The 27,170-nt window shown below is 46.1% G+C and overlaps 1 protein-coding gene across 3 annotated transcripts in view; it reads left to right on the forward strand.

The window, feature by feature from the left end:
• The window catches only part of LOC106590959 (stimulated by retinoic acid gene 8 protein homolog), a 50,226-nt gene that overhangs the window by 12,461 nt on the left and 10,595 nt on the right, over positions 1–27,170 (forward strand). For 2 of the 3 annotated variants that reach the window (XM_045712417.1, XM_045712418.1), the window contains 2 exons: positions 5,010–5,304; positions 14,733–14,794. In XM_045712417.1, coding sequence (XP_045568373.1) covers positions 5,010–5,304; positions 14,733–14,794 — 357 coding nt within the window. Of the gene's footprint in view, positions 1–5,009; positions 5,305–14,732; positions 14,799–27,170 lie in introns of those variants that run through there. The other variant, XM_045712419.1, reaches the window with a different exon arrangement.

The raw sequence follows: 27,170 nt of genomic DNA on the forward strand, positions 1-27,170 counted from the left end.
GTAGGTGAACTCATGTTCTGGACTGAAAAGCATGTTGTCTAGGAGTAGGGCTTAATCTGTCTGGCCTTCACTGTTACTTTAAGGGACACAGTGACTTTATTAAACATTCAGTGGAAAGCAGTCTGATTATAGACCAATTTATTGACAGATTATAGACCAATTTACTGACAGTCAGATTATAGACCAAGTTACTGACAGTCAGATTATAGACCAAGTTACTGACAGTCAGATTATAGACCAATTTACTGACAGTCTGATTATAGACCAATTTACTGACAGGCAGATTATAGACCAATTTACTGACAGTCTGATTATAGACCAATTTACTGACAGGCAGATTATAGACCAATTTATTGACAGGCAGATTATAGACCAAGTTACTGACAGTCAGATTATAGACCAAGTTACTGACAGTCAGATTATAGACCAATTTACTGACAGTCTGATTATAGACCAATTTACTGACAGGCAGATTATAGACCAATTTACTGACAGTCTGATTATAGACCAATTTACTGACAGGCAGATTATAGACCAATTTATTGACAGTCTGATTATAGACCAAGTTACTGACAGTCTGATTATAGACCAATTTATTGACAGATTATAGACCAATTTACTGACAGTCTGATTATAGACCAATTTACTGACAGGCAGATTATAGACCAATTTACTGACAGTCTGATTATAGACCAATTTACTGACAGGCAGATTATAGACCAATTTATTGACAGTCTGATTATAGACCAAGTTACTGACAGTCAGATTATAGACCAATTTATTGACAGTCAGATTATAGACCAAGTTACTGACAGGCAGATTATAGACCAATTTACTGACAGTCTGATTATAGACCAATTTACTGACAGGCAGATTATAGACCAATTTATTGACAGGCAGATTATAGACCAATTTACTGACAGTCTGATTATAGACCAATTTATTGACAGATTATAGACCAATTTACTGACAGTCTGATTATAGACCAATTTACTGACAGGCAGATTATAGACCAATTTACTGACAGTCTGATTATAGAGCAATTTACTGACAGGCAGATTATAGACCAATTTATTGACAGATTATAGACCAATTTACTGACAGGCAGATTATAGACCAATTTATTGACAGTCTGATTATAGACCAATTTACTGACAGGCAGATTATAGACCAATTTATTGACAGATTATAGACCAATTTATTGACAGGCAGATTATAGACCAATTTATTGACAGATTATAGACCAATTTATTGACAGGCAGATTATAGACCAATTTATTGACAGTCTGATTATAGACCAATTTACTGACAGTCTGATTATAGACCAATTTATTGACAGTCTGATTATAGACCAATTTATTGACAGTCAGAATATAGACCAATTTATTGACAGTCTGATTATAGACCAATTTATTGACAGTCTGATTATAGACCAATTTACTGACAGTCTGATTATAGACCAATTTACTGACAGAATGAGTGACAACAGAAGATACATCTCAAGGGCCAATTCTGTCTCTGCCTTAGTCTCAGTTGAACCTATTCCCCCAAAATCCAAATTAATCTGAAGTCCTTTTTTTATTAACAATCTGTCCTGCCAGAATTTCACCCTTGGCTGGTTGCTTCTATTAGATGTCCTATCTCCGTTGAGATGTTTTAACTGTCCGTAGTGCGTTGAGTTAGTGCTCTCCTGGCCTGTGACTGAGGATCAAGGATTTATCACGAGGGGATTTATAGCTGGTGGCACCGTGGGGCACCTCTGACCATGGAGAGTGATTTAAAAAGGGCTCATTCATTTCACCAATGGCAAATTAATGTATAACCTCCATAAAACAGCGATGATGGTTCCCCTCCTGAGCTTGGTATTAGAATTTAAACTCCACAATGTTGTTATCTATAGTAGAATACAGTAATGTTGTAATCTATAGTAGACTACAGTAATGTTGTTATCCATAGTAGAATACAGTAATGTTGTTATCTATAGTAGACTACAGTAATGTTATCTATAGTAGACTACAGTAATGTTGTTATCTATAGTAGAATACAGTAATGTTGTTATCCATAGTAGACTACAGTAATATTGTTATCTATAGTAGACTACAGTAATGTTGTTATCTATAGTAGAATACAGTAATGTTGTTATCCATAGTAGACTACAGTAATGTTGTTATCCATAGTAGACTACAGTAATGTTGTTATCTATAGTAGAATACAGTAATGTTGTTATCCATAGTAGACTACAGTAATGTTGTTATCCATAGTAGACTAGAGTAATGTTGTTATCCATAGTAGACTACAGTAATGTTGTTATCCATAGTAGACTACAGTAATGTTGTTATCCATAGTAGACTACAGTAATGTTGTTATCCATAGTAGAATACAGTAATGTTGTTATCTATAGTAGACTACAGTAATGTTGTTATCCATAGTAGACTACAGTAATGTTATCTATAGTAGACTACAGTAATGTTGTTATCCATAGTAGACTACAGTAATATTGTTATCTATAGTAGACTACAGTAATGTTGTTATCTATAGTAGAATACAGTAATGTTGTTATCCATAGTAGAATACAGTAATGTTGTTATCCATAGTAGACTACAGTAATGTTGTTATCTATAGTAGACTACAGTAATGTTGTTATCCATAGTAGAATACAGTAATGTTGTTATCTATAGTAGACTAGAGTAATGTTGTTATCCATAGTAGACTACAGTAATGTTGTTATCTATAGTAGACTACAGTAATGTTGTTATCCATAGTAGAATACAGTAATGTTATCTATAGTAGACTACAGTAATGTTGTTATCTATAGTAGACTACAGTAATGTTGTTATCTATAGTAGACTACAGTAATGTTGTCTATAGTAGACTACAGTAATGTTGTTATCCATAGTAGAATACAGTAATGTTATCTATAGTAGACTACAGTAATGTTGTTATCTATAGTAGACTACAGTAATGTTGTTATCTATAGTAGACTACAGTAATGTTGTTATCCATAGTAGACTACAGTAATGTTGTTATCCATAGTAGACTACAGTAATGTTATCTATAGTAGACTACAGTAATGTTGTTATCCATAGTAGAATACAGTAATGTTGTTATCCATAGTAGAATACAGTAATGTTGTTATCCATAGTAGAATACAGTAATGTTGTTATCTATAGTAGACTACAGTAATGTTGTTATCCATAGTAGAATACAGTAATGTTGTTATCCATAGTAGAATACAGTAATGTTGTTATCCATAGTAGAATACAGTAATGTTGTTATCTATAGTAGACTACAGTAATGTTGTTATCTATAGTAGACTACAGTAATGTTGTTATCCATAGTAGACTACAGTAATGTTGTTATCTATAGTAGACTACAGTAATGTTGTTATCCATAGTAGACTACAGTAATGTTGTTATCTATAGTAGACTACAGTAATGTTGTTATCTATAGTAGACTACAGTAATGTTGTTATCCATAGTAGACTACAGTAATGTTGTTATCTATAGTAGAATACAGTAATGTTGTTATCCATAGTAGACTACAGTAATGTTGTTATCTATAGTAGAATACAGTAATGTTATCCATAGTAGAATACAGTAATGTTGTAATCTATAGTAGACTACAGTAATGTTGTTATCCATAGTAGAATACAGTAATGTTGTTATCTATAGTAGACTACAGTAATGTTGTTATCCATAGTAGAATACAGTAATGTTGTTATCCATAGTAGAATACAGTAATGTTGTTATCTATAGTAGAATACAGTAATGTTGTTATCTATAGTAGACTACAGTAATGTTGTTATCTATAGTAGAATACAGTAATGTTGTTATCCATAGTAGACTATAGTAATGTTGTAATCTATGGTAGACTACAGTAATGTTGTTATCTATAGTAGACTACAGTAATGTTGTCTATAGTAGACTACAGTAATGTTGTTATCCATAGTAGACTACAGTAATGTTGTTATCCATAGTAGAATACAGTAATGTTGTTATCCATAGTAGACTACAGTAATGTTGTTATCCATAGTAGACTACAGTAATGTTGTAATCTATAGTAGACTACAGTAATGTTGTAATCTATAGTAGACTACAGTAATGTTGTTATCTATAGTAGAATACAGTAATGTTGTTATCTATAGTAGACTACAGTAATGTTGTTATCCATAGTAGACTACAGTAATGTTGTTATCTATAGTAGAATACAGTAATGTTGTTATCTATAGTAGAATACAGTAATGTTGTTATCTATAGTAGAATACAGTAATGTTGTTATCCATAGTAGACTACAGTAATGTTGTTATCTATAGTAGACTACAGTAATGTTGTTATCTATAGTAGAATACAGTAATGTTGTTATCTATAGTAGAATACAGTAATGTTGTTATCTATAGTAGAATACAGTAATGTTGCTACTACAGTAATGTTGTTATCTATAGTAGAATACAGTAATGTTGTTATCTATAGTAGAATACAGTAATGTTGTTATCTATAGTAGAATACAGTAATGTTGTTATCTATAGTAGAATACAGTAATAATGGACAGTACACACAGCTCTATGCCTTACCTCTATCTCTCTCTCTCTCCCCCATCCCTCTCTCTATCCCTCTCTCCCCATCCCTCTCTCTCTCTCTCTCTGCCCCATCCCTCTATTTTTCTCTCTCTCCCCATCCCCTCTCTCTCTCTCTCCCCATCCCCTCTCTCTCTCTCTCCCATCCCCTCTCTCTCTCTCTCTGCCCCATCCCTCTATTTTCTCTCTCTCCCCCATCCCCTCTCTCTCTCTCTCTCCCTCTCCTCCATCCCTCTCTCTCTCCCCTCTCTCTCTCCCCATCCCTCTCTCTCTCTCCCCATCCCCCCTCTCTCTCTCCCTCTCCTCCATCCCTCTCTCTCTCTCTCTCTCTCCCCCATCCCCCTCTCTCTCTCTGCCCCATCCCTCCCTCTCTCTCTCCCCCGCTATCTCTCTCTCCCCATCCCTCTCTCTCTCCCCCATCTCTCTCTCTCCCCAGGTACTTGTTGTTCTACAGACAGACACTAGAGAAGTTGGTTTGTAGCGGTGTGCTGAGCCCGGGACAGACTGGTCTGGCTGTAGTATCTGAAGCTATCTCAGGCCTGTGGGATAGCTTCTCTCCAGAGCGCCGGGCAGCCTACCAGACCTGTACCCCCCAGCAGAGCACCCTGGGCTGGGAAGGGCCGGCAGAGAGACCCCCTAATCCTGGTCCTGACACCCACCTCCACCTCGCGCTCCAGCCCTCCACTCAGGCAAACAGCCAGGGAGGCTCTTCTCCTTCTACCTATGAAGAGGTGAGTACAGCTTTCCTTAAAGTGTGGGTCGGACCTGTTTTTAATGAATTATAATCAATTATTTCATTGATTACTGGATTCGAATTGATTTGGCCAAGTGGCGCAGCGGTCGAAGGCATTGCATCTCAGTGCTAGAGGCGTCACTACAGACCCTGCTTCGATCCCGGGCTGTATCACAACCCGACAGTGATCGGGAGTCCTATAGGGCGACGCACCGTTGGCCCAGCGTCGTCCGGGTTTGGCCGGGGGAGGCCGTCAGTGCAAAATATTTTTTTCTTACCTGACTTGCCTCGTTAAATCATTTATTTAACTCTAAATAATTTATTTATTCAGTCACACAGCAGGTACACTACCGTTGACATACACTAGATTGTTATTTAACTCGGCAAGTCAGTTAAGAACAAATTCTTATTTACAATGACGGTCTACACCGGCCAAACCCGGACGACGCTGGGCCAATTGCGCACCGCCCTATCAGACTCGCAATCACAGCCAAAAGCGATACAGCCTGGATTCGAACCAGGGACTGTAGTGACACCTCTTACACTTAGATGCGGTGCCTTAGACCGCTGCACCACTCGGGAGCCCAAATAAAGGTTAAATACATTAAAAAGTGTGACTGCACTCACTGTTCAGTGCGCTGTCTGCTTAGCACCGGTCTCTGCTCAGTTTGGCCCCTGTCTGCTCAGCACCGGTCTCTGCTCAGTTTGGCCCCTGTCAGCTTAGCACCGGTCTCTGCTCAGTTTGGCCCCTGTCAGCTTAGCACCGGTCTCTGCTCAGTTTGGCCCCTGTCAGCTTAGCACCGGTCTCTGCTTAGCACCGGTCTCTGCTCAGTTTGGCCCCTGTCTGCTTAGCACCGGTCTCTGCTCAGTTTGGCCCCTGTCTGCTCAGCATCGGTCTCTGCTCAGTTTGGCCCCTGTCAGCTTAGCACCGGTCTCTGCTTAGCACCGGTCTCTGCTCAGTTTGGCCCCTGTCTGCTTAGCACCGGTCTCTGCTCAGTTTGGCCGCTGCGCGAGGGGGAGATGCCTGTGTGCTTCGCGGTTTACCGGATATATTTTCAGCAGGTTTCTTGAAGATCAACTCCGAGACCCCAAACGCTGCAGCGCTGTCAGCCGCTGACTTGTCATTCCCACAAGCCATCACAAACCACTGTCAACCAAATGGACTCATGGTAGCGACAAGTTCTGACTGAGCTCAATCGTCATGAAACGCCAATACAGCGATGAGTTTCTCTCTCTTAGTTTCAGTTTGGCCCCTGTCAGCTCAGCACCGGTCTTTCAGAACAGGGCAGAATAATGCTTCAGGAAATGGTGCTTCTGGAAACAGTGATTCGTGAAACAGGGTTGATCATCTACAACAGGAAGTGGTCTCCTGCCTGACTGAGATCCCACTCACACAGTTCTGGGTTGTTCATCTACAACAGGAAGTGGTCTCCTTCCTGACTGAGAACCCACTCACACAGTTCTGGGTTGTTCATCTACAACAGGAAGTGGTCTCCTGCCTGACTGAGAACCCACTCACACAGTTCTGGGTTGATCATCTACAACAGGAAGTGGTCTCCTGTCTGACTGAGAACCCACTCACACAGTTCTGGGTTGTTCATCTACAACAGGAAGTGGTCTCCTGCCTGACTGAGATCCCAATCACACAGTTCTGGGTTGTTCATCTACAACAGGAAGTGGTCTCCTGCCTGACTGAGAACCCACTCACACAGTTCTGGGTTGATCATCTACAACAGGAAGTGGTCTCCTGTCTGACTGAGAACCCACTCACACAGTTCTGGGTTGATCATCTACAACAGGAAGTGGTCTCCTGTCTGACTGAGAACCCACTCACACAGTTCTGGGTTGTTCATCTACAACAGGAAGTGGTCTCCTGCCTGACTGAGAACCCACTCACACAGTTCTGGGTTGATCATCTACAACAGGAAGTGGTCTCCTGTCTGACTGAGAACCCACTCACACAGTTCTGGGTTGATCATCTACAACAGGAAGTGGTCTCCTGTCTGACTGAGAACCCACTCACACAGTTCTGGGTTGATCATCTACAACAGGAAGTGGTCTCCTGCCTGACTGAGAACCCACTCACACAGTTCTGGGTTGATCATCTACAACAGGAAGTGGTCTCCTGCCTGACTGAGAACCCACTCACACAGTTCTGGGTTGTTCATCTACAACAGGAAGTGCTCTCCTGCCTGACTGAGGAAGCAGTAGATGTTCTGGTCCAGGTTGTGTCAGTCCGGGTTCTCAACTCTGGCGTCCTTTTAAAAAACAAGGTACAGAAACAGACTCAGTGCTGAGTATGACCTCTGTGTTGCTCTAAAATAGACAATGCCAGAATAGACATGCCTGTTGAAAACTTCAACCTGTGTGATGTGATCAATCAGTTTATTCATGTTCAGAATAAAACATATTATTGAATAAAACCAGTTCAAACCTATAGTTGTTTCTTTCCCAACAATACTTTCTACAGTGAAGATGTACAGTAGACCTGATCGTTTTTCATCTGTACTGTTATGGTTACACTATCACAAAATGGAGCCTGTGTGTTTGTGTTCTGTTGATCAATCATTTTATTCCAGTTCAGAATTTAAAAAAAAATATTGTATTTTTAACATCACCAGTTCCAACCTAGACAGATATGTAAGAGTGTTTTTAAATGAGGAGCAATGCTGCCCTACCAAGCAAAACAGGCAGTAACTGCTCGGTTGGTCTAAAATGAGTTAGTCATTTTTTGCTACATTAACTACGTGCTTAATCATGTGGACAAGTATCCTGCCTCGTATTGTGAGAAAATGGGGGTCATGTTAACAGTAACTGCATAAAGTTACTGTGAAACCAAAAGGTAAATAAAAGCCATTTTTCCTCAGTTTCACGCTGTGAGAAGTTACTGCCTTTTTGCTTGGTAGGGCAGAATAAACATTAGATATTTAAATGGATATTTTATGGCATTATTATATGTTTTTGTCTATTGCATTTGTTTTAGGCATAAGGGTAATGAAATGTACCAATATTTACATATAGTTGCATATTTCCATGAGCTTGGGTCCCAGGCTGAAAAAGTTAAAGAACTCCTGGGTCAGGGGTCACACCGTCCTATGGAGAGGTCAGGGGTCACACCGTCTCACGGCCTCGTCTCCTTCCTATGGAGAGGTCAGGGGTCACACCGTCTCACAGCCTCGTCTCCTTCCTATGGAGAGGTCAGGGGTCACACCGTCTCACGGCCTCGTCTCCTTCCTATGGAGAGGTCAGGGGTCACACCGTCTCACGGCCTCGTCTCCTTCCTATGGAGAGGTCAGGGGTCACACCGTCTCACAGCCTCGTCTCCTTCCTATGGAGAGGTCAGGGGTCACACCGTCTCACAGCCTCGTCTCCTTCCTATGGAGAGGTCAGGGGTCACACCGTCTCACGGCCTCGTCTCCTTCCTATGGAGAGGTCAGGGGTCACACCGTCTCACAGCCTCGTCTCCTTCCTATGGAGAGGTCAGGGGTCACACCGTCTCACGGCCTCGTCTCCTTCCTATGGAGAGGTCAGGGGTCACACCGTCTCACGGCCTCGTCTCCTTCCTATGGAGAGGTCAGGGGTCACACCGTCTCACGGCCTCGTCTCCTTCCTATGGAGAGGTCAGGGGTCACACCGTCTCACGGCCTCGTCTCCTTCCTATGGAGAGGTCAGGGGTCACACCGTCTCACGGCCTCGTCTCCTTCCTATGGAGAGGTCAGGGGTCACACCGTCTCACGGCCTCGTCTCCTTCCTATGGAGAGGTCAGGGGTCACACCGTCTCACGGCCTCGTCTCCTTCCTATGGAGAGGTCAGGGGTCACACCGTCTCACGGCCTCGTCTCCTTCCTATGGAGAGGTCAGGGGTCACACCGTCTCACGGCCTCGTCTCCTTCCTATGGAGAGGTCAGGGGTCACACCGTCTCACGGCCTCGTCTCCTTCCTATGGAGAGGTCAGGGGTCACACCGTCTCACGGCCTCGTCTCCTTCCTATGGAGAGGTCAGGGGTCACACCGTCTCACGGCCTCGTCTCCTTCCTATGGAGAGGTCAGGGGTCACACCGTCTCACGGCCTCGTCTCCTTCCTATGGAGAGGTCAGGGGTCACACCGTCTCACGGCCTCGTCTCCTTCCTATGGAGAGGTCAGGGGTCACACAGTCTCACAGCCTCGTCTCCTTCCTATGGAGAGGTCAGGGGTCACACCGTCTCACGGCCTCGTCTCCTTCCTATGGAGAGGTCAGGGGTCACACCGTCTCACGGCCTCGTCTCCTTCCTATGGAGAGGTCAGGGGTCACACCGTCTCACGGCCTCGTCTCCTTCCTATGGAGAGGTCAGGGGTCACACCGTCTCACGGCCTCGTCTCCTTCCTATGGAGAGGTCAGGGGTCACACCGTCTCACGGCCTCGTCTCCTTCCTATGGAGAGGTCAGGGGTCACACCGTCTCACGGCCTCGTCTCCTTCCTATGGAGAGGTCAGGGGTCACACCGTCTCCCAGCGTCCAGCTACCACGTTCTGTTCCAGCTGTTTATCCAGTCAGTGAGCTGCTCTGTTTCTCCAGACAGTGAGCAGTTTTACTAGCGAGTTTCCGCTCTCTCCCTCTCCGTCTGTCTCTCCCTCTCCGTCTGTCTCTCCATCCCTCTGGCTCTCTCTCTCTCTCTCTCCTTCGTTTCATCCCTCTCTCCCAGTAGGCTTCTCCCAGGACAAGATGCCACTACTAATCCGTCTGAAAGGGGGAGGAAGGGAGGAAGAGATGGTCTCTCTAGCACCTTGCTTTAGTCTTTAGGGGGTAAAAGACAGTAGACAACAGGGTTAGCCGTTTTAAGAGCTTTGGTGGTTTGGCTCCCTGTCTAGAAGTCACCCCTCGTCTCTCTATTGAACTGACACACTACCCACAGTCATACCGCTGGAGAAATGACCCCATAGTGATGGATGGTAGACAGTCATACCACTGGAGAAATGGGAACAGTGACCCCATAGTGATGGATGGTAGACAGTCATACCACTGGAGAAATGGGAACAGTGACCCCATAGTGATGGATGGTAGACAGTCAGTCATACCACTGGAGAAATGGGAACAGTGACCCCATAGTGATGGATGGTAGACAGACAGTCATACCACTGGAGAAATGGGAACAGTGACCCCATAGTGATGGATGGTAGACAGTCATACCACTGGAGAAATGGGAACAGTGACCCCATAGTGATGGATGGTAGACAGTCATACCACTGGAGAAATGGGAACAGTGACCCCATAGTGATGGATGGTAGACAGTCATACCACTGGAGAAATGGGAACAGTGACCCCATAGTGATGGATGGTAGACAGTCATACCACTGGAGAAATGGGAACAGTGACCCCATAGTGATGGATGGTAGACAGACAGTCATACCACTGGAGAAATGGGAACAGTGACCCCATAGTGATGGATGGTAGACAGTCATACCACTGGAGAAATGGGAACAGTGACCCCATAGTGATGGATGGTAGACAGTCATACCACTGGAGAAATGGGAACAGTGACCCCATAGTGATGGATGGTAGACAGACAGTCATACCACTGGAGAAATGGGAACAGTGACCCCATAGTGATGGATGGTAGACAGTCATACCACTGGAGAAATGGGAACAGTGACCCCATAGTGATGGATGGTAGACAGACAGTCATACCACTGGAGAAATGGGAACAGTGACCCCATAGTGATGGATGGTAGACAGACAGTCATACCACTGGAGAAATGGGAACAGTGACCCCATAGTGATGGATGGTAGACAGACATACCACTGGAGAAATGGGAACAGTGACCCCATAGTGATGGATGGTAGACAGTCATACCACTGGAGAAATGGGAACAGTGACCCCATAGTGATGGATGGTAGACAGTCATACCACTGGAGAAATGGGAACAGTGACCCCATAGTGATGGATGGTAGACAGACAGTCATACCACTGGAGAAATGGGAACAGTGACCCCATAGTGATGGATGGTGACAGACAGTCATACCACTGGAGAAATGGGAACAGTGACCCCATAGTGATGGATGGTAGACAGTCATACCACTGGAGAAATGGGAACAGTGACCCCATAGTGATGGATGGTAGACAGTCATACCACTGGAGAAATGGGAACAGTGACCCCATAGTGATGGATGGTGCAGACAGTCATACCACTGGAGAAATGGGAACAGTGACCCCATAGTGATGGATGGTAGACAGTCATACCACTGGAGAAATGGGAACAGTGACCCCATAGTGATGGATGGTAGACAGTCATACCACTGGAGAAATGGGAACAGTGACCCCATAGTGATGGATGGTAGACAGTCATACCACTGGAGAAATGGGAACAGTGACCCCATAGTGATGGATGGTAGAGACAGTCATACCACTGGAGAAATGGGAACAGTGACCCCATAGTGATGGATGGTAGACAGTCATACCACTGGAGAAATGGGAACAGTGACCCCATAGTGATGGATGGTAGACAGACAGTCATACCACTGGAGAAATGGGAACAGTGACCCCATAGTGATGGATGGTAGACAGACAGTCATACCACTGGAGAAATGGGAACAGTGACCCCATAGTGATGGATGGTAGACAGTCATACCACTGGAGAAATGGGAACAGTGACCCCATAGTGATGGATGGTAGACAGTCATACCACTGGAGAAATGGGAACAGTGACCCCATAGTGATGGATGGTAGACAGTCATACCACTGGAGAAATGGGAACAGTGACCCCATAGTGATGGATGGTAGACAGTCATACCACTGGAGAAATGGGAACAGTGACCCCATAGTGATGGATGGTAGACAGTCATACCACTGGAGAAATGGGAACAGTGACCCCATAGTGATGGATGGTAGACAGTCATACCACTGGAGAAATGGGAACAGTGACCCCATAGTGATGGATGGTAGACAGTCATACCACTGGAGAAATGGGAACAGTGACCCCATAGTGATGGATGGTAGACAGTCATACCACTGGAGAAATGGGAACAGTGACCCCATAGTGATGGATGGTAGACAGTCATACCACTGGAGAAATGGGAACAGTGACCCCATAGTGATGGATGGTAGACAGTCATACCACTGGAGAAATGGGAACAGTGACCCCATAGTGATGGATGGTAGACAGTCATACCACTGGAGAAATGGGAACAGTGACCCCATAGTGATGGATGGTAGACAGTCATACCACTGGAGAAATGGGAACAGTGACCCCATAGTGATGGATGGTAGACAGTCATACCACTGGAGAAATGGGAACAGTGACCCCATAGTGATGGATGGTAGACAGTCATACCACTGGAGAAATGGGAACAGTGACCCCATAGTGATGGATGGTAGACAGTCATACCACTGGAGAAATGGGAACAGTGACCCCATAGTGATGGATGGTAGACAGACAGTCATACCACTGGAGAAATGGGAACAGTGACCCCATAGTGATGGATGGTAGACAGTCATACCACTGGAGAAATGGGAACAGTGACCCCATAGTGATGGATGGTAGACAGTCATACCACTGGAGAAATGGGAACAGTGACCCCATAGTGATGGATGGTAGACAGACATACCACTGGAGAAATGGGAACAGTGACCCCATAGTGATGGATGGTAGACAGTCATACCACTGGAGAAATGGGAACAGTGACCCCATAGTGATGGATGGTAGACAGTCATACCACTGGAGAAATGGGAACAGTGACCCCATAGTGATGGATGGTAGACAGACAGTCATACCACTGGAGAAATGGGAACAGTGACCCCATAGTGATGGATGGTAGACAGTCATACCACTGGAGAAATGGGAACAGTGACCCCATAGTGATGGATGGTAGACAGACAGTCATACCACTGGAGAAATGGGAACAGTGACCCCATAGTGATGGATGGTAGACAGTCATACCACTGGAGAAATGGGAACAGTGACCCCATAGTGATGGATGGTAGACAGTCATACCACTGGAGAAATGGGAACAGTGACCCCATAGTGATGGATGGTAGACAGTCATACCACTGGAGAAATGGGAACAGTGACCCCATAGTGATGGATGGTAGACAGTCATACCACTGGAGAAATGGGAACAGTGACCCCATAGTGATGGATGGTAGACAGTCATACCACTGGAGAAATGGGAACAGTGACCCCATAGTGATGGATGGTAGAACAGTCATACCACTGGAGAAATGGGAACAGTGACCCCATAGTGATGGATGGTAGACAGTCATACCACTGGAGAAATGGGAACAGTGACCCCATAGTGATGGATGGTGACAGACAGTCATACCACTGGAGAAATGGGAACAGTGACCCCATAGTGATGGATGGTAGACAGTCATACCACTGGAGAAATGGGAACAGTGACCCCATAGTGATGGATGGTAGACAGACAGTCATACCACTGGAGAAATGGGAACAGTGACCCCATAGTGATGGATGGTAGACAGACAGTCATACCACTGGAGAAATGGGAACAGTGACCCCATAGTGATGGATGGTAGACAGACAGTCATACCACTGGAGAAATGGGAACAGTGACCCCATAGTGATGGATGGTAGACAGTCATACCACTGGAGAAATGGGAACAGTGACCCCATAGTGATGGATGGTAGACAGACAGTCATACCACTGGAGAAATGGGAACAGTGACCCCATAGTGATGGATGGTAGACAGACAGTCATACCACTGGAGAAATGGGAACAGTGACCCCATAGTGATGGATGGTAGACAGTCATACCACTGGAGAAATGGGAACAGTGACCCCATAGTGATGGATGGTAGACAGTCATACCACTGGAGAAATGGGAACAGTGACCCCATAGTGATGGATGGTCAGACAGTCATACCACTGGAGAAATGGGAACAGTGACCCCATAGTGATGGATGGTAGACAGACAGTCATACCACTGGAGAAATGGGAACAGTGACCCCATAGTGATGGATGGTAGACAGACAGTCATACCACTGGAGAAATGGGAACAGTGACCCCATAGTGATGGATGGTAGACAGTCATACCACTGGAGAAATGGGAACAGTGACCCCATAGTGATGGATGGTAGACAGTCATACCACTGGAGAAATGGGAACAGTGACCCCATAGTGATGGATGGTAGACAGTCATACCACTGGAGAAATGGGAACAGTGACCCCATAGTGATGGATGGTAGACAGTCATACCACTGGAGAAATGGGAACAGTGACCCCATAGTGATGGATGGTAGACAGACAGTCATACCACTGGAGAAATGGGAACAGTGACCCCATAGTGATGGATGGTAGACAGTCATACCACTGGAGAAATGGGAACAGTGACCCCATAGTGATGGATGGTAGACAGACAGTCATCTTGTTTCAGCCGTGTTGTTACAACCGTTCCAGAATGTTGTTTGTTTGTTTGTTTGTTTGTTTGTTGTCAGGACCTGCTTCAGGATGCCTATGATGTGGTGAAGAAAGCGATGGACTCCACTTCAGACGACAGGTAGATTCACATATTACATTACACTGATGTAATTACACAGCTTTCAATACAGTAAGATGTCACCTGTAATCACCTAGAATGGTGTCCTTCAGTCTCATCAAATATCAATCAAATTTATTTATAAAGACCTTCCTTACATCAGCTGATGTCACAAAGTGCTGTACAGAAACCCCCAGCCTAAAACCCCCCAAACAGCAAGCAATGCAGGTGTAGAAGCATGGTGGCTAGGAAAAACTCCCCTAGAAAGGCCAAAAACCTAGGAAGAAACCTAGAGAGGAACCAGGCTATGAGGGGTGGCCAGTCCTCTTCTGGCTGTGCAGGGTGGAGATTATAACAGAACATGGCCAAGATGTTCAAATGTTCATAGATGACCAGCATGGTCAAATAATAATAATCACAGTGGTTGTCGAGGGTGCAACAGGTCAGCACCTTTTTATAGGCGAGCATTCAGAGTTAAAGACAGCAGGTGAGAGAGAGAGAGAGTTGAAAACAGCAGATCTGGGACAATGTAGCACGTCCAGTGAAACAGGTCAGGGTTCCATAGCCGCAGGCAGAACAGTTGAAACTGGTGCAGCAGCACGGCCAGGTGGACTGGGGACAGCAAGGAGTCATCATACCAGGTAGTCCTGAGGCATGGTCCAGGGCCCCAGGGCTCAGGTCCTCTGGGAGGGGAGGAAGCAGGACAGAGGGAGAATTAGAGAAAGAGAGAGCACACTTAAATTCACACAGGACACCGGATAAGACAGGAGAAATACTCCAGATATAACAGACTGACCCTAGCCCCCCGACACATAAACTACTGCAGCATAAATACTGGAGGCTGAGACAGGAGGGGTCAGGAGACACTGTGGCCCCATCCGATGATACCCCCGGACAGGGCTAAACAGGCAGGATATAACCCTACCCACTTTGCCAAAGCACAGCCCCCACACCACTAGAGGGATATCTTCAACCACCAACTTACCATCCTGAGACAAGGCCGAGTATAGCCCACGAAGATTTGCCACGGCACAACCCAAGGGGGGGCGCCAACCCAGACAGGAAGACCACGTCAGTGACTCAACCCACTCAAGTGACGCACCCCTCCCATGGACGGCATGGAAGAACACCAGTAAGCCAGTGATTCAGCCCCTGTAAAAGGGTTAGAGGCAGAGAATCCCAGTGGAGAGAGGGGAACCGGCAAGGCAGAGACAGCAAGGGCGGTTCGTTGCTCCAGCCTTTCCGTTCACCTTCACACTCCTGGGCCAGACTACACTCAATCATAGGACCCACTGAAGAGATGAGTCTTCAATAAAGACTTAAAGATTGAGACTGAGTCTGCATCTCTCACATGGGTAGGCAGACCATTCCATAAAAATGGAGCTCTATAGGAGAAAGCCCTGCCTCCAGCTGTTTGCTTAGACATTCTAGGGACAATAAGGAGGCCTGCGTCTTGTGACCGTAGCGTACGTGTAGGTATGTACGGCAGGACCAAATCGGAAAGATAGGTAGGAGCAAACCCTTGTAATGCTTTGTAGGTTAGCAGTAAAACCTTGAAATCAGCCCTTGCCTTAACAGGAGGCTAGCACTGGAGTAATATGATCACATTTTTTGGTTCTAGTCAAGATTCTAGCAGCCGTATTTAGCACTAACTGAAGTTTATTTAGTGCTTTATCCGGGTAGCCGGAAAGTAGAGCATTGCAGTAATGTAATCTAGAAGTGACAAAGGCATGGATTAATTTTTCTATATCATTTTTGGACAGAAAGTTTCTGATTTTTGCAATGTTACGTAGATGGAAAAAAGCTGTCCTTGAAACAGTCTTGATATGTTCTTCAAAAGAGAGATCAGGGTCCAGAGTAACGCCGAGGTCCTTCACAGTTTTTTTTTTTTTGAGACGACTGTACAACCATCCAGATGTAACGGCTGTCGGAAAAGAGAGTAGACCAAGGTGCAGCGGAGTTAGTGTTCATCTTGAAATTTAATTAGAACAAAGAGAACACTACAAAAATGAACAAAACACGACGGCAAAACAGTCCTGTTAGGAAACACTCTGAACAGAAACAATCACCCACAAAACCCAAAGGAAAAACAGGCTCCTTTATGTGTGACTCCCAATCAGCAACAACGAACTACAGCTGTGCCTGATTGGGAGCCACACACACGGCCCAAAACAAAGAACTACAAAAACATAGAAAAATGAACATAGAACGCCCACCCAATGTAACACCCTGGCCTAACCAAAATAAAAAACAAAAAACCCCTCTCTATGGTCAGGGCGTTACACCAGATTCATTGTCAGATTCAACAGAAGATCTCTCTGTTTCTTGGGACCTAGAACTAGCATCTGTGTTTTGTCCGAGTTTAAAAGTAGAACGTTTGCCGCCATCCACTTCTTTATGTCTGAAACACAGGCTTCTAGCGAGGGCAATTTTGGGGCTTCACCATGTTTCATGGAAATGTACAGCTGTGTGTCGTCCGCATAGCAGTGGAAGTTAAGATTATGTTTCCGAATGACATCCCCAAGAGGTAAAATGAATATATATATATATATATATATATATATATATATATATATATATATATATATATATATATATATAGTAAATAATAATCTCTGTAATTTATTAACTCAGCAAAAAAAGAAACGCCCCCTTTTCAGGACCCTGTCTTTCAAAGATAATTTGTAAAAATCCAAATAACTTCACAGATCTTCATTGTAAAGGGTTTAAACACCGTTTCCCATGCTTGTTCAATGAACCGTAAAGAATTAATGAACATGCACCTGTGGATCGGTCGTTAAGACACTAACAGCTTACTGAGGGTAGGCAATTAAGGTCACAGTTATGAAAACTTAGGACACTAAAGAGGCCTTTCTACTGACTCTGAAAAACACCAAAAGAAAGATGCCCAGGGTCCCTGCTCATCTGCGTGAACGTGCCTTAAGCATGCTGCAAGGAGGCATGAGGACTACAGATGTTGCCAGGGCAATAAATTGCAATGTCCGTACTGTGAGGTGCCTAGGACAGTGCAACAGGGAGACAGGATGGACAGCTGATCGTCCTCGCAGTGGCAGACCTCGTGTAACAACACCTGCACAGGATCGGTACATCCGAACATCACACCTGCGGGACAGGTACAGGATGGCAACAACAACTGCCCGAGTTACACCAGGAACGCACAATCCCTCCATCAATGCTCAGACTGTCCGCAATAGGCTAAGAGAGGATGGACTGAGGGCTTGTAGGCCTGTTGTAAGGCAGGTCCTCACCAGACATCACCGGCAACAACGTCGCCTATGGGCACAAACCCACTGTCACTGGACCAGACAGGACTGGCAAAAAGTGCTCTTCACTGACGAGTCACGGTTTTGTCTCACCAGGGGTGATGGTCGGATTCGCGTTTATCGTTGAAGGAATGAGCGTTACACCGAGGCCTGTACTCTGGAGCGGGATCGATTTGGAGGTGGAGGGTCCGTCATGGTCTGGGGCGGTGTACCACAGCATCATCGGACTGAGCTTGTTGTCATTGCAGGCAATCTCAACGCTGTGCGTTACAGGGAAGACATCCTCCTCCCTCATGTGGTACCCATCCTGCAGGCTCATCCTGACATGACCCTCCAGCGTGACAATGCCTCCAGCCATACTGCTCGTTCTGTGCGTGATTTCCTACAAGACAGGAATGTCAGTGTTCTGCCATGGCCAGCGAAGAGCCCGGATCTCAATCCCATTGAGCAGGTCTGGGACCTGTTGGATCGGAGGGTGAGGACTATGGCCATTCCCCCCAGAAATGTCTTGGAACTTGCAGGCGCCTTGGTGGAAGAGTGGGGTAACATCTCACAGCAAGAACTGGCAAATCTGGTGCAGTCCATGAGGAGGAGATGCACTGCAGTACTTAATGCAGCTGGTGGCCACACCGGATACTGACTGTTACTTTTGATTTAGACCCCCCCCTTTGTTCAGGGACACATTATTCCATTTCTGTTAGTCACATGTCTGTGGAACTTTGTTCAGTTTATGTCTCAGTTGTTGAATCTTGTTATGTTCATAGAAATATTTACACATGTTAAGTTTGCAGAAAATAAACGCAGTTGACAGTGAGAGGACGTTTTCTTTTTTTTGCTGAGTGTATATAGTGAAAACAGTAGTGATCCTATAACGGAACCTTGATTTTGTCAGAGGACAAACCATCTACAGAGACAAACTGATATCTTTCCGGCATATAAGATCTAAACCAGGCCAGAACTTGTCCCTGTAGACCAATTTGGGTTTCCAATCTCTCCAAAAGAATGTGGTGATCGACGGTATCAAAAGCGGCACTAAGATCTAGGAGCACGAGGACAGATGCAGAGCCTCGGTCTGACGCCATTAAAAAGGTCATTTACCACCTTCACAAGTGCAGTCTCAGTGCTATGGTGGGGTCTAAAACCAGACTGAAACGTTTCGTGTACATTGTTTGTCTTAAGGAAGGCAGTGAGTTACTGAGCAATATATTTTTCAAAATGTTTTGAGAGGAATGGGAGATTCGATACAGGCCTCCGACTCCTCAACACCAGAAAACACATATACATACATTAGTTGAACATATTCATGAAGTCACATTCACATAATCCTGCCAACCAGCCTTGGGCACTGTCCTGCTATCTATTCCAGTATGGCAGCGACGTTACCAATCTATAATGTATTCAACAACACCAAATGAGTCATTGGGCCAGTATTAAACATTCAGTAAAGTAGGTCCCATACAGACAGAATATTCTGCCATCGGTATATTAACGCCCTAATGAGTCACTGTAATTAGACTTTATTCAGAGTGAAAACCTGGTAGACAGAGAGAGAGACAACCATAGCTATACAGCTACTCAGCCCAGGAGTCTGGTAGAGAGAGAGGGAGAGAGAGAGAGAGAGACAACCATAGCTATACAGCTACTCAGCCCAGGAGTCTGGTAGAGAGAGAGGAGAGAGAGAGAGAGAGAGACAACCATAGCTATACAGCTACTCAGCCCAGGAGTCTGGTAGAGAGAGAGGAGAGAGAGAGAGAGAGAGAGACAACCATAGCTATACAGCTACTCAGCCCAGGAGTCTGGGAGAGAGAGAGGGAGAGAGAGAGAGAGAGACAACCATAGCTATACAGCTACTCAGCCCAGGAGTCTGGTAGAGAGAGAGGGAGAGAGAGAGAGAGAGACAACCATAGCTATACAGCTACTCAGCAGGACTGGGAACCTGGTAGAGAAAGAGAGAGACAAGCATGCACAGACTGCAGCAGCAGGACTGGGAGCCTGGGCTGAGTAGCAGTAGGACTGGGAGCCTGGGCTGAGTAGCAGTAGGACTGGGAGCCTGGGCTGAGTAGCAGTAGGACTGGGAGTCTGGGCTGAGTAGCAGTAGGGCTGGGAGTCTGGGCTGAGTAGCAGTAGGACTGGGAGCCTGGGCTGAGTAGCAGTAGGACTGGGAGTCTGGGCTGAGTAGCAGTAGGACTGGGAGTCTGGGCTGAGTAACAGTATAGCAGTAGGACTGGGAGCCTGGGCTGAGTAGCAGTAGGACTGGGAGTCTGGGCTGAGTAGCAGTAGGGCTGGGAGTCTGGGCTGAGTAGCAGTAGGACTGGGAGTCTGGGCTGAGTAACAGTAGGACTGGGAGTCTGGGCTGAGTAACAGTAGGACTGGGAGTCTGGGCTGAGTAGCAGTAGGACTGGGAGCCTGGGCTGAGTAACAGTAGGACTGGGAGTCTGGGCTGAGTAGCAGTAGGACTGGGAGTCTGGGCTGAGTAACAGTATAGCAGTAGGACTGGGAGTCTGGGCTGAGTAGCAGTATAGCAGTAGGACTGGGAGTCTGGGCTGAGTAGCAGTAGGACTGGGAGCCTGGGCTGAGTAGCAGTAGAACTGGGAGCCTGGGCTGAGTAGCAGTAGGACTGGGAGTCTGGGCTGAGTAGCAGTAGGACTGGGAGTCTGGGCTGAGTAGCAGTAGAACTGGGAGCCTGGGCTGAGTAGCAGTAGGACTGGGAGTCTGGGCTGAGTAACAGTATAGCAGTAGGACTGGGAGCCTGGGCTGAGTAGCAGTATAGCAGTAGGACTGGGAGTCTGGGCTGAGTAGCAGTAGGACTGGGAGTCTGGGCTGAGTAACAGTATAGCAGTAGGACTGGGAGCCTGGGCTGAGTAGCAGTATAGCAGTAGGACTGGGAGTCTGGGCTGAGTAGCAGTAGGACTGGGAGTCTGGGCTGAGTAGCAGTAGAACTGGGAGTCTGGGCTGAGTAGCAGTAGGACTGGGAGTCTGGGCTGAGGAGCAGTATAGCAGTAGGACTGGGAGTCTTTGCTGAGTAACAGTAGGACTGGGAGTCTGGGCTGAGTAACAGTAGGACTGGGAGTCTGGGCTGAGTAACAGTATAGCAGTAGGACTGGGAGTCTGGGCTGAGTAGCAGTATAGCAGTAGGACTGGGAGTCTGGGCTGAGTAGCAGTAGGACTGGGAGTCTGGGCTGAGTAGCAGTAGGACTGGGAGTCTGGGCTGAGTAGCAGTAGGACTGGGAGTCTGGGCTGAGTAGCAGTATAGCAGTAGGACTGGCCCCTTCTTGCCTTGTCTCTCAGATGGTTCACAGCTTTGTGGAAGTTATCTGTCGTGCTGATGTTTAGGCTGAGGTATGTATCGGTTTTTCTGTGTACTTTTGGGAAACTGTGTCTACATGGAATTTGTATTTGTGGTCCTGGCAACTGGACCTTTTTTGGAACACTGTTATTTTTGTCTTAGTGAGATTTACTGTCAGGGCCCAGGTCTGTCAGGGCCCAGGTCTGTCAGGGCCCTGGTCTGTCAGGGCCCAGGTCTGTCAGGGCCCAGGTCTGTCAGGGCCCAGGTCTGTCAGGGCCCAGGTCTGTCAGGGCCCAGGTCTGTCAGGGCCCAGGTCTGTCAGGGCCCAGGTCTGTCAGGGCCCAGGTCTGTCAGGGCCCAGGTCTGACAGGGCCCAGGTCTGTCAGGGCCCAGGTCTGTCAGGGCCCTGGTCTGTCAGGGCCCAGGTCTGTCAGGGCCCAGGTCTGTCAGGGCCCTGGTCTGTCAGATCTAGGTGCTGCTGTAGGACCTCCTTGGTTGGGGACAGAAGCACCAGATCATCAGCAAACAGTAGACATTTGACTTCAGATTCTAGTAGGGTGAGGGCCGGGTGCTGCAGACTGTTCTAGTGCCCTCGGCAATTCATTGATATATATGTTAAAGAGGGTGGGGCTCAAGCTGCATCCCTGTCTCGCCCCACGGCCCTATGGGAAGAAATCTTTGTTTATATTGTTCATTTTAACTGCTCACTTGGTGTTTGGGAGATAAACATACAATATTATAAAATCCATGTACACAAACAACGTTTTTCATCCATTTGTATAGCAGACCCTTTTGCCAAATTGAATCAAAAGCTTTATTTTATTTTTTAAATCAACAAATCAAATCAAATGTATTTATATAGCCCTTCGTACATCAGCTGATATCTCAAAGTGCTGTACAGAAACCCAGCCTAAAACCCCCAAATAGCAAGCAATGCATGTGAAAGAAGCACGGTGGCTAGGAAAAACTCCCTAGGAAAAACTCCCTAGAAAGGCCAAAACCTAGGAAGAAACCTAGAGAGGAACCAGGCTATGAGGGGTGGCCAGTCCTCTTCTGGCTGTGCAGGGTGGATATTATAACAGAACATGGTCAAGATGTTAAAATGTTAAAATGTTCATAAATGACCAGCATGGTCAAATAATAATAATCATAGTAGTTGTCGAGGGTGCAACAAGCACGTCCGGTGAACAGGTCAGGGTTCCATAGCCGCAGGCAGAACAGTTGAAACTGGAGCAGCAGCACGGCCAGGTGGACTGGGGACAGCAAGGAGTCATCATACCAGGTAGTCCTGAGGCATGGTCCTAGGGCTCAGGTCCTCCGAGAGATTGACAGAAAGAGAGAATTAGAGAGAGCATATTTAAATTCACACAGGACACCGGATAAGACAAGAGAAATACTCCAGATGTAACAGACTGACCCTAGCCCCCCCGACACATAAACTACTGCAGCATAAATACTGGAGGCTGAGACAGGAGGGGTCAGGAGACAAAAAACAAAACATGGGAAGACTTTGTTTTTGTTTCGTCTGTTTGTCAATAAGGCTGTGCAGGGATACATGGTCTGTCTGTTTTCCACTGAGGAAAGGCTGGAGTCTGATGTTGATGATACTGCAGAGGATTTATCAGAGAAGGCTGTTGACACAGATTCCACAGTAAATATTATTTTAATTTATGGTCTGTATATTTTATCATTGTGTTTAGTATACCATCAACACCACAGACCTGTTTGGGTTGGAGGGTTTGTACTTGGTCCTGGAGAGAGAGAGACAGGATAGAGGAGAGAGAGAGAGAGAGAGAGAGAGAGGGTAGAAGGTAGAGGAGAGAGAGAGAGAGAGAGAGAGAGAGGGTAGAAGGTAGAGGAGAGAGAGAGAGACAGGATAGAGGAGAGAGGGGGAGGAGAGAGAGAGAGAGAGAGAGAGACAGGATAGAGGAGAGAGGGGGAGAAGAGAGAGAGAGAGAGAGAGACAGGATAGAGGAGAGAGGGGGAGAAGAGAGAGAGAGAGAGGGTAGAGGAGAGAGGGGGAGAAGAGAGAGAGAGGGTAGAGGAGAGAGGGGGAGAAGAGAGAGAGGGTAGAGGAGAGAGGGGGAGAAGAGAGAGACAGGGTAGAGGAGAGAGGGAGAGAAGAGAGAGAGGGTAGAGGAGAGAGGGGGAGGAGAGAGAGAGACAGGATAGAGGAGAGAGGGGGAGAAGAGAGAGAGGGTAGAGGAGAGAGGGGGAGAAGAGAGAGAGAGAGACAGGGTAGAGGAGAGAGGGGGAGAGAGAGAGAGAGGGTAGAGGATAGAGGAGAGAGAGAGGGTAGAGAAGAGAGAGAGAGAGAGAGAGAGGGGGAGAGAGGGAGAGAGGGGGAGAGGAGAGGGTAGAGAAGAGAGAGGGAGGGTGGGGAAGAGAGAGAGAGAGAGAGAGAGGGTAAAGGTGGTGGCTTTGGAGCAGCGCTCATTAAGAATTCACTTTTAATTAGGTCTCCCTCAACTAAGGACTGGACCCTGACGTGCCCTGGATAACACACACACACACACACACACACACACACACACACACACACACACACACACACACACACACACACCGATGTAATGGCAGGGAACGAGGTTCACATGAAGTCCCTCTGCCTCCATCTTCCCTAATGTTAATACTGGCAGGAAGAAGCTATCCCCTCCCTCCCTCCCTCCCTGATCTAGTACCTGGTGAGAACCTATTCCCTCCCTCCCTCCTCCTTTCCTTCCTTCCCTCCCTCCCTCCCTCTCCATCCTCCCTCCCTCCCTCTCTCTCCATCCTCCCTCCCTCCCTCCTCCCTCCCTCTCTCTCTCTCCATCCTTCCTTCCTCCCTCCCTCCCTCTCCATCCTTCCTCCCTCATCTAGTCCCTGGTAAGAACCTCCAGGGGCAGGAACAGCAGGAACAGGGGCAGGAACAGGGGCAGGAACAGGGGGAACAGGGGGAACAGGGGCAGGAACAGGGGCAGGAACAGGGACAGGAACAGAGGCAGGAACAGGGGCAGGAACAGGGACAGGAACAGCAGGAACAGGGGCAGGAACAGGAGGAACAGGGGGAACAGGGGGAACAGGGGCAGGAACAGGGGCAGGAACAGGGGCAGGAACAGGGGCAGGAACAGGGGCAGGAACAGGGACAGGAACAGCAGGAACAGGAGGAACAGGGGCAGGAACAGGAGGAACAGGGGAAAAACATGTGATCTGTTTCCACTCAATAGTGAGTGTGCCACGAAAGTCAGAAATAGCGACATAATAAATGCCTTACCTTTGATGATCTTCTTCTGTTGGCACTCCAAAAGGTCCCAGATACATCACAAATGGTATTTTTTGTTCGATAATGTCCTTCTTTATATCCATAAAAACTCAAAATAATCCACCCAGTTTCCCTCCATCAAAATGCATACAAAATGAATCCCAAACGTTACTAATAAACTTTTCCAAACAAGCCAAACAACGTTTAGAATCAAACCTCAGGGGCCTGTTGCACAAAACTAGGATAAGGGATTAAGCCAGGATATCTTGGTGATCCTGGCTCAATTGATCCGTAATCCGGTTGCACTAAAGATGGATAGGGGGCAGGAGGATATGTTATGGTATAAATTACCATGGAGATTTATTCTGTGGAGCTAGCCTGCTCCAGACCAGGCTAAATTCCAGGATCTATTTAATCTCATCCCTAATGTCAGTCAGCAGTCACCACAAATGGAAACCAATAGTTATTTCACTGCTCACTATACATTGTTATCACATAACTAGACCCACTGTCATTATTTAAACGTTTGTGATCATTAATTTCAATGATTTTGGATAAAAAATAATTTTTAGATTATGTTGCTATCATTAGATAATTTACAGTTTCCCATAGACTATAAGGCTATATATAAAATGATAGAATATTAGGGCCACAGAGGGGAAAAAACACAAGTAATAATATTGTAACCGGTTGTTTTAAAGGAGGACAGTTGTTAAAATGACAGATGTGGGGCATTTCGTGAAATTGTACTTCAGTATGGTTTCATAAACAAAGACATGCTGATGTGCCAGAATATTAAGTATCACATTGTCATAAGTATCAAAACTGTAAAAACAATATGTAGCTTTTCTGCAGAAAGAACCAGCCTCATAAATTTATGACTTTATCCTTTTTCTTCAGTGTGGCCCTAGTACTCTGTCATATAAACAAATACACATTCCATATGAATATAAAAACACAATGTGTAACATTATGTTCCTTTATTGAATAAGGACAAAACAAAGCAGGTAAACCATCAGCTCCTTTCGAAACTGAAGTCACAGTGACTACAAGATGGAAAGCACAGAATCCAAGCATATTATACAAAATGATACATACACATTCAAAGGTCTGTATATAACACACCCTGCATGTCTGCACACTAAAATAAATGCAGGACAAATCCATACACATCAACTGAACAGACAAATGAATGGATGCAGTAGCCTCCCTGCAGCCTTGTATTACACACAGTATACCGCACAAACATCATAAGAGGCCAAATTCGTAAAAAACGAACCCAAAAAAAACCCAATTCCTCTGCCACCGCAGGACATATTTAACCAAAATTGAAAGCACACATACTAACTAAAATAATTCAACACATATTGGTCCCTCAGCAGCCGACCACTGTCGTCATCAGGGAAGATTGCCGGATTGTCCCAGTCCATGGCTGGTGGCACTCTGGGGGCCCTCTCCTTCCTCAGGCAGGCCACATTGTGGAGGACAGCACAAGCCACAGTAATATCACATGCCCTAACAGGGCTGACCCTTAATTTGTGAAGGCAGTGAAAGCGTGCCTTCAGGAGGCCAAAGGTCATTTCAACTCTGGCCCTGGTCCTGGCATGGGCATGGTTGTAGGCCTGCTGTGCTTCCTGGGGGTCTGTGAAAGGTGTCAGGAGAAAAGGCTGGCAGCCATACCCCCTGTCTCCCAGCAGCACACCAGAGAATTCACCTGTCAACACAAAATCTCATCATTACTACCTCATAAACACAGTGATATTCTTGACACAGCCATGATGGTTATAAATAGGGGTTGTGTGGCTTACCTTGTGATAGGCACTGATAGATTTCAGAGGCCCGAAAGATTCTGGAGTCATGGACTGAGCCAGGCCATTTTGCCACAACATTGCTGATCACACAGTCAGCATTGCAGACCATCTGAAATCATAAGATGAGGAATATTACACCAATCAATGCACATCACTGGCAATGCAGAGTGTTCGTCAATGGACAATATCAAAAAGTTATGTTCACCTGAACATTAATGCTGTGAAAGGATTTCCTATTCACAAAACCGGCCTCATGGGCACCTGAGGGGGCTTTTATCCTTATGTGTGTGCAGTCCACTGCACCAATGACATTGGGGAAACCTGTCACACAAAGTAATGAGTATCCTACTATGTGTTAACAGTTGTCCTGTAATTTGTAGATCCTCTTACCTGCAATCCTATAGAACTCCTCTTTGATGTCACAGAGTCTTCTGTGGCCAGGGAAGGAGATGAAGACATCTGCTAATGCTTTGATAGCCAGACACACACTCCTTATTGTGTGGCAAATTGTGGCCTTGTTCAGCTGTTCTGCATCCCCCACTGAGTACAGGAAGGCTCCACTAGAAAAAAAGCGCAAGGCCACACAAACCATTTGCTCCACACTCAGTGCATGGCTCCGTGCAGTGCGGTGCTTAATCCTGGGACCCAGTAGTCTGCATAGATACCTGATGCCATCTGCAGAAAACCTGTATCTTTCATATAGATGGTCATCAGGGAAGGCCAGTGGGTCCAACCGGTCCCTGAAGACCCTTTCTCGCCTGAAGGCTCTCCTCAG

This window comes from Salmo salar, unplaced genomic scaffold (genome assembly GCF_905237065.1).
Source record: "Salmo salar unplaced genomic scaffold, Ssal_v3.1, whole genome shotgun sequence".
Classification (NCBI taxonomy): Eukaryota; Metazoa; Chordata; class Actinopteri; order Salmoniformes; family Salmonidae; genus Salmo; species Salmo salar.